Here is an 8,977-nt window from a genome sequence, read left to right as displayed (position 1 = left end):
CCAAACTCTGAGCAGCTCAGACCCCTCAAGGATCAAACTCTGAGCAAGAAATGCCTCTTGGGATAAGAGGAAAACCCTTGAACCACAGGAATCCACTTGGGGGAAAGAATTGTTCTGTGGATCCCTGAATGTGTTGGAATGAGCAAAATAGGGTTTGTGGGACCCTCATCCTCCTGACAAGTGACAGAAAAGTAATATTAAAGCTTAGCAGTGTAATTTCTTCTGTAAAAATGGCAGGAAAACACTCAGAGTGTTAAACTTGTCCTTTTCCTGCCATCCCGCTGTCCCAGGGGCTTGGGCACAGTCTGCTCCTGGTTTGCAGCAGTTCACACAGCTCCATCTGACACTTTCCATACAAAAAAAAAAGGATTTTAATTCTCTGTACAGCAAATAGTTGATAAATTCTTTATCATTCAAAGGAATCCGGAGGAGTTTGATTTTCCATAACCAGTCCCAGAGTCTCTTTAGCCCAAGGTACCAAAGCAGCTCATGAAGAATTCAGTTGCACTATTGGAGATTAAATCTAAAATGCCAAAAAACCAGCTGGAAACAGGAGCAGGAGCTGAATCCAGGGCTGGCTCAGTGCTTCAGTCTGATTCTCCAGGAATAAGTAGTCAGGATTCTTTCTTTTTTCTTCACTATGCAAGTGTAAGTTCCTTCATTAATTGCATTGGCAATGATGCTCATGTGATCCTCACTGAGGGATAAATAACCTGGGTAGGAATATTCCAGAAGTTCCTTATCTTTATACCAGCTGGCAAAAGAAAAAGGATGGAAGTTAAATATGAATATTAGTTATTTCTAATAGAAATATAGTTATTATAGAATATTAGTTACTTCTAATAGAAATATTATTAGTTATTTCTACTAACATTAGTTATTTCTACCGATAAATTTTTTGCTGAGTAAGTGTAGAGACTTCACCAAAACACAGTTTACTCTTTATTTCAGGTGGATAATTATTAATAATCATAATCATGAGTCATTTTGGAATTTCAATCTCTGAAAGTTGATGGGAATTTTGGGTCCTCATGGATTTGAGCCAACCTTAATTTTAGATACATCCAGAACCTGTTCATACTTCAGTAACAACCAACTAATTAAAACCTGAAAGGGTAAATTTCAATTTTACAGGGTTTTTTTTTGCAGAATATAAAGAATATAAATAGAAAATTATAACAATAAAGTACTAAAAATAAAATTATAAAAATATAAAGATATAAAAGATATAAAATATATAGTATATAATTATTATATCTATATATTAGTATAGATTTATTATTATATTTATAGATATTTATTAGACTATATATTATATAATTATTATATTATTTATATAAAAATATATAATATGTTTTTATATATATATAAAATATCTCTATATATTGGATTTTATTCTCCTTGAGCTCCAGATTATAAACTCCATTTTTCTTCAGCCTGTTTTTATCATTGTTCCTCCTGGATTTTCACATGTGAGGTTTCCCAGGCCTGGATGAGGAGAGCACTTACTGGACTTTGCCTTTTTTGTGGATGATTTTCTGCCCGCAGCGGAAGGTGACGTTCCTGCCCTCAGAAACTGTCTTGGTTTTGGTCCTTGGTGGGGGCAGAGTGGGGGGCACCGTTGGAAATGGGAATTCTGTGCAGGGAGAGAAGGAAATGGCAGCAGTTAGGGAGATTTATCACCCCAAAACACTTAAATAAATACATTTAAAGCTCCTTAAATAATGATTTTGTGAAAAAGTGCCTCCTCTTCCTGAGCAATTCTTGGACGGACAAACATGAATTGATGTGCAAAGATAAAAACTTTTTAATGTGATAAAAAGCAATTTGTCCCTTTCACACATAATATTAAAATAGAGACTATGTGATGTTAAAATGCTTTATGTAACTAATTCAGAGAATGGTGTAAGATAATTAGGTGGTTCCTTGCATTTGTAGACTGAGTGATAAGATAATAGTGATAAAACCCAGAACTCAATTTACTGAGTGGAAGAGGATGTGAACAGCCCAGTGTGTCAAAAGCCAGTGGAATATCTGGGTTTGTAATTATCTAATTGCATCTTTCATTAATGTGGCCCAAAAAAAACCCCTGTGTGCTGAAGAGGCAGTGATTATCCAGGATATCCTAAGGAATATTTTTTATTTCTTTTTTTATTCCAACATTTTTTATCTGAACTCAGTTTATCTGCCACAGCTGCAGCAACTTGCCCTGCATTAGTTCCTTACCTGGATCCATAGGCTGAGGCTGGAGAAGGTGATTAAGTTTAATAATCCTGTGATTATCACCTTTCTATCCTGTTCTGGGAGCAGCTCCAGCTGTGCTGGGGATGTTTTTGTCCTGTTTCTGCCCCATCCCTGCAGCCCCTCTCCCTGCCTTGCTCTTCCCTGTCTTAGCTAAACCCGAGAGGAATGGGACAATTTCATGTTGCACTCCATAAACATTGAATTATTCCTCGTTCCAGGCCTGGATCTGCACTCAGATACACAAAACTCCATTTCTGTTGTGCTGCTTGGAGCTGGATCACTTGTGTCACTGATCCTGGGTGTGAAATGAAGATTTTGCCTGTTCCAGCCTCACTTTTACCCCCTCCCTGGGCACTTTTCCCTCTCCCTGTGCATTTTTACCTCTCCCTGTGCATTTTTCCCTCTCCCTGTGCACTTTTACCTCTTCCCTGTGCATTTTCCCTCCTCCCCAGCCCCAGAGCAGCCCCCGGTACCGTAGCAGAAGTCGCAGGTGGCCGGGCAGTGCTTCTTCATCAGCTTCCTGCGCTCCTCACAGAATCCTTTTTTAGCCCACGCTGGGCACATGAATAACCTGTCCTTGCAGCCTGGAACAGGAGGAGAGGAGCTGTGAGAGGGACTGAACAACCAGCTGGAGGTGAAATGCCAGAAGGAACGGGGTGGAGCTGGGATGGGGAGCGCTCTAAAGCAGGAGTGTCACCACATCTCACAGAGAAAAGCGAGGCACAGCTCTTCCCAGTGAGAGGAAAAGTGGATTTGTCTTCCCAAACAAGCTGCTGGTAGATAAAACCAGCTCTGGGACAGAAAAGAAACAATGGGAAGGATTCCACTGATTGATGAATGGAAAGAGATATTTGCTTTTACAAATAAACTTTAGGTTTGCTGATAAATGGAATCAGACACTGAGAGATGAAAGAAACAATGGGGAAGAAAAATTCCTAAATTCTGTAAGAATTAAAAATGAAAAGGGAGGGTTGTACATTAGAGGGAAACCTTTGATATCAGGAAGTCTGAACCTCTCAAGTACCTCAGAAATGGGGAAAGAGAGAAGGGAAATGTGGCTGGGAAATTGGGATAAAAAGGAGGCTGGGTCCTCCAAAAATTGGAGAGATCCCAGGGGAATGCCCCATGGCCTCTCCATTTATTGGAATAAAGCCAGAAAGGGACTCCTCTGTCTCCTTTTTGGACATAAACCTCTGGTGTTTGTGGATTAATTTTCCTAACACCAAGAATATTTCTGAGATTCACATTCTCTGAACCTCAGAGAAAGGAAAACAATTCTTATCTCATTTGCTGTGCCTGTGTTTGTGCAAAAGTAGAATGCAATGTGGAGATTATTTACCCACAGTGATGGGGTTTTGTTTCCTTGGCCTATCAGGGCCTGGTGTGTGTGTCAGGACTGTTGGGAGACAGTCACGAGATTCTGGACAGTTGGGTGCTTGGCACATTCAGTTTAGATGTAATGTAATATAACACAGAATAATATAGTAAAATAAAGTAATTAATTAGCCTTCTGATAGCAATGGAATCCTCCTCATCATTTCAAATATCCACGATACAGGGGCCCAAGCTGGACTGTGACACCACCACTGCTCCACAGCATCCAGCTGCCACCTGAGGCAAAAGCTGCAGCAATGGAGGTCGTGTCTCACCGTAGAGCCTGTGGATTCCCCACACCTCGTCCTGGGAGATGCTCTTCCTGCCCGTCAGGGTGGCGTTGATGTGCATGAGCGCGCTGGGGTTCAGCGAGTGCATGAGGCCCAGGGCGTGCCCGATCTCGTGGGCAGCCACGTGCACCAGGTCAGTCAGCCACACTCCTGGGGAGAGGAAACCACCTGGGACTGGTGCACAACAGCTCTAGCAACAGTTCTGCCTGGTGTAAAACCACAGGAAAGGGTTTGATGCCTCAGGTTTAGCTTTTCTGTTTTCCAGATTCTGCACTGATATCTCAGGTTTTAGTTTTTCTATTTTTCACATTCTGTGCTGCTTTAGGGTGTGGGTCTGGGCTCCATATCAGGCGATGGCGAGCTCTGTGCACAGAGCAGGGAGACAAAACAATTCCTTCTTTAGATATAGCTTAGAGATATAATTCATAGATTTATATATTGGGCCCAGAGGCTGGACCCAAAAACTGAGCAGTGACTCCACACAATGATGGCACTGAGAACGTCCTGTGCTCAAACTCATGCCTCAGGCTTTGGCTTTTCTATTTTCCAGATTCTGTACTGATGCCTCAGGTTTTGGATTTTCTATTTTTCACATTCTGTGCTGCTTTAGTGTGAGGGTCTGGGCTCCATATCAGGGGATGGTGAGCTCTGTGCACAGAGCAGGGAGACAAAACAATTCCTGCCCCAGCTGGGCACCAAGGACAAATGATCCAAATCTCAGCCCAGGAACACAAACACCGTGGGCTGGAGAGAGAAAAACAGGGATGGGACTGCATGGGCTAAAGCTGGAATGGGACAATTCACTCCAAGATGCAAATGGAGCAGAACTGATAATTTTGTGACCAATCATCCATTTTTTGGGACCATGTTGGTTCATCCTGGGTTAATTTTGGGACCATTTTGGTTCACCTTGGGTGCAGCCCTAGCTGGGCTCTTGTGCTGCCCAAGGTGGATCCATTGAGGAGAAACTTTTCATAAATCCCTGCTTTATTCTAACTCTGCCCAGTCTCTGTTCTAGGGCAGCCTTCCCAAGGCATCAATTTCAGCACTGGAATGGGCAATGCTGCCCCAGGTTCATCATCTCTGTGTCTGCTTGGGCCCAAATCCAGCCAATAATCCCCATGTGGTTCCAATTCCCAGCAGCAGGACCCAGAGCAGTGCCAGGCTCCAGGAGAGCTGCTCTGGTGCACCAGGGTTTGACCCACGGACCCTCCTCAGCTTCCTGCTCTTTGCTCCCACAGCCCTGAGCTGAAGAAATGGGGTTGGGAAGATTCCAGGCTGAAAAAGGCTCTTGTTTGACCTCCACAGCCCGGAGTCCAACTCTTGGCAGCATCCAGCACACGGATTTTAACAGAAGGATGTGGCTGAACTATCCAATAATTTCACTCATTCCAATAATTCCAGCAAGAATTGGCCCTGCCACCACACAGTCCATGCTCAGAGGAACAACAACTTCCAGCCCCACTATAAAACCCCAACAATTCCTATTGTCACTTCCCCAGCTCGGGCAACTCCCAGGCTAAAATCTAAACCCCAGCTATTCCATGTTCTCCCTGTGCTCACCTTTCTTCCAGCTGAACCTGGTGTTGCCCAGGATCCAATACTCGTGGTCATCAAAGTGGATTTCCCCGTGGGGTGGGAAGAAGGCGTGGGCCAGCTCCCCCGTGGTGCCATCGAAGCAGTGGTGGGTCAGGGACTCCAGGCAGTCTGTGTGGTTGATGGAGTAGAAACCTGTGGGGAAAAGCAGCAGCTTGAGGGTTTTCTGTTCCCCTGGGGGTCAGGGGAGACAGGGAAATGCTCAAAAATTTCTCAAAATGCTTCGTTCAGTTCTTGGACATAGCATTGTAGCACTCACCACCTTAAAATTGACCTAAAAGAGTGACAATCCCATTTGAGTAAATCAATAATTACCCCTTCAACAAAAAATAAAAATTAAGTGCTCTAAAAAAATTAGTCGAAAAACAATTGCAGAAAAATCATATCAAACCACCAACCAATCCCTAAATTTCCCCACAAAAAATCTTCAAAAAAATCTGTCATCCACAGAAATGTCATCAAAAAATGACATCCACAAAAAATCTCCATGTTCTCATGTTCATGAGAACATGAGAACATGTGGATTCTTGTTCTGTGGCTTTCCCCACCTGTAGATTCTTACTCTCATTCTCCTGTGGCTTTCCTCACCTGTGGATTCTTATTCTTATTCTTATTCTTATTCTTATTCTTATTCTTATTCTTATTCTTATTCTTATTCTTATTCTTATTCTTATTCTTATTCTCATTCTCATTCCTATTCTTATTCTTATTCTCATTATTATTCTCATTCTCATTCCTATTCTTATTCTTATTCTCATTATTATTCTCATTCTCATTCTTATTCTTATTCTCATTCCTATTCTTATTCTTATTCTCATTATTATTCTCATTCTCATTCTTATTCTCATTCCTATTCTTATTCTTATTCTCATTATTATTCTCATTCTCATTCTCATTCTTATTCTCATTCCTATTCTTATTCTTATTCTCATTATTATTCTCATTCTCATTCTCATTCCTATTCTTATTCTTATTCTCATTATTATTCTCATTCTCATTCTTATTCTTATTCTTATTCTCATTCTTATTCTTATTCTCATTTTCTTATTCTTATTCTTATTCTTATTCTTATTCTTATTCTTATTCTTATTCTTATTCTTATTCTTATTCTTATTCTTATTCTTATTCTTATTCTTATCCTTATTCTTTTATTCTTATTCTTATTCTTCTCGTTCTTATTCTTCTCATTCTTATTCTCATTCCTATTCTTACTCTCATTCTCATTCTCCTGTGGCTTTCCCCACCTGTGGGATCCCAGCAGCAGAACCTGAGGGTTCATCCTTGGCAACTGCCTGAAGCTTCACTGCAGGTGTTAATTGTGACATTAATATTTCCTTGAGCAGACAAAATTATTTTTTCTTTGCCTGGCTAAAGGCAAAGGACACCCCAAACTTTATCCAAGAGCCCACCCAGCACAGGAGCGCTCTCCTGCCTCCCAGTACCTGCAGCACACCCTGGGATTGCTGGAATTGCCCCACCACAGCTCCCTGGCCCCGTGCAGGATCCGGGGGGACACTCACCGATTTTGAGGTCGCTGGGCAGGTGCCTGGGCACCTCCCTGAAGCTGAACGGGGACACCTCGCTCCACATGCGGAACGCGGCCGCCAGCCCGCGGCGCGTGGCCCTGGGGCTCAGGAGGTTCCTGGGGAAGGACAGGATCCTGCAGGACACACAGACACCCGGGCTGGTTATCAGGGGCACGGAGGAATGATGCAGCCGGCTCCGTGCTCTTAGAAGGATAATTTATTATTTTATGATATTAATTATGTAAAAGTTATTATAGAAAAGAACACGGCAGTGACACACAGCACACCTGGGGTATTTATCAGGTGCAGGAAGGAATGATGCATCTGGCTCCATGCTCTCAGAAGGGTAATTTATATCATATTATATCATATTATATTATATTATATTATATTATATTATATTATATTATATTATATTATATTATATTATATTATATTATATTATATTATATTATATTATATTATATTATATTATATTGTTATAGAATTATATTATATTACATTACATTACATTTATATTATACAGCAGGGACACCCAGCACACCTCAGGTGTTTATCGGATGCCCCCTGGCAGGGAGGAATAATCAATCTGACTCCATGTTCTCCTGTGGCTTTGCCCACCTCCTGCTCAGCCCACAGGATCCCAGCAGCAGATTCTTACTAAAGCCACAGGACCAAGACCCAAAACCACTGGAAAGAGCAGAAGAATGCAGGCCTCAGGATGATTTTAGAGAGAGCAGGAGAATCCAGGCCTCAGGATGATTTTAGAGAGAGCAGGAGAATCCAGGCCTCAGGATGATTTTAGAGAGAGCAGGAGAATCCAGGCCTCAGGATGATTTTAGAGAGAGCAGGAGAATCCAGGCCTCAGGATGATTTTAGAGAGAGCAGGAGAATCCAGGCCTCAGGATGATTTTAGAGAGAGCAGGAGAATCCAGGCCCCAGGATGATTTTAGGTAGAGCAGGAGAATCCAGGCCTCAGGATGGTTTTAGATAGAGCAGGAGAAGGCCCCAGGATGATTTTAGCCAGAGCAGGAGAAGGCCCCAGGATGATTTTAGATAAAGCAGGAGAATGCAGGCCCCAGGATGATTTTAGCCAGAGCAGGAGAATCCAGGCCCCAGGATGATTTTAGCCAGAGCAGGAGAAGGCCCCAGGATGATTTCTGGGGCTGTTCCAGGCCTTACTTGTAGGTGAGGTTGAAGTGGTCCCACCTGAGGTGGCCCGGGGTCAGGGTGTAGCGCCGGCTGCGCTGGGCAGGGGCTGGGCTGGGCACAGCTGGGCCTGGCACATCTTCCTTAAAGATAAAACAGGAGATGGGAGACACTGCAGGACACCCAGGACAGCTGGTGCCTTAAGATTTAGCCTTTATGTTTATCCTTTGTATTTGATTTATTTAGCCTGTGTTTCTCAAATGCTGCACTGCACCACTCTGAATTCCATAATAAAGTGTTTGCCAGTGTTGGCACATTTTGTCAGACACAACAATTCCTCCAGGTCTGAGATCCAAGGACACCCCACAGCCTCAGGCCATGAAAAGCATCAATAAAATTAAATTTCAGGGGAAGAATTGGGGTAAATTACTTCATTACCTGAAACTGTAATTGGAGGATTAACCCCTGATATGTAAATGGACGAAATTTTAATAGTGTAAAAAACCTGTGACCATCGCCCACCCTGGGCTGGAAACCCAGAGGTTTCTAAAAACCTTCACAGGTTTTTCACTGCCCAAGGGGCGCCTCTTGAAGGACTTTAATAAATCCCAATTTATTCTGTTAAAGCCTCTGTTCTAGGGGGCTTCAGAGTGCAGAATAAAAACCTCCAAGGAGCAAAACATGGGGTTGGGAGCAGCTCTGGCTCTGCCTGAGGGGTATCCAAGGGATGAGACCAGCCCAAAACACCCCAAAACATCCCAAACCAGCCCAAAACACCCCAAAACATCCCAAACCAGC

The 8,977-nt window shown here is 42.8% G+C and overlaps 1 protein-coding gene across 1 annotated transcript in view; it reads right to left on the bottom strand.

The window, feature by feature from the left end:
* Positions 1-353: 353 nt before the first annotated feature.
* Positions 354-8,977, bottom strand: part of MMP23B (matrix metallopeptidase 23B) — an 11,019-nt gene continuing 2,395 nt past the window's right edge. Inside the window, exons 2-8 of the mRNA XM_005427631.2 lie at positions 8,213-8,322; positions 7,025-7,164; positions 5,472-5,639; positions 3,894-4,058; positions 2,718-2,828; positions 1,510-1,636; positions 354-754 (exon numbers count right to left, since the gene is read on the bottom strand). Coding sequence (XP_005427688.2) covers positions 580-754; positions 1,510-1,636; positions 2,718-2,828; positions 3,894-4,058; positions 5,472-5,639; positions 7,025-7,164; positions 8,213-8,322 — 996 coding nt within the window. The 3' untranslated portion in view covers positions 354-579. The remainder of the gene's footprint in view (positions 755-1,509; positions 1,637-2,717; positions 2,829-3,893; positions 4,059-5,471; positions 5,640-7,024; positions 7,165-8,212; positions 8,323-8,977) is intronic.

The sequence above is a fragment of the Geospiza fortis genome, unplaced genomic scaffold (assembly GCF_000277835.1).
Source record: "Geospiza fortis unplaced genomic scaffold, GeoFor_1.0 scaffold37, whole genome shotgun sequence".
Classification (NCBI taxonomy): Eukaryota; Metazoa; Chordata; class Aves; order Passeriformes; family Thraupidae; genus Geospiza; species Geospiza fortis.
The sequence above is the reverse complement of the archived record's forward strand: the minus strand, read 5'-3'. Positions and strand labels throughout refer to the sequence as shown.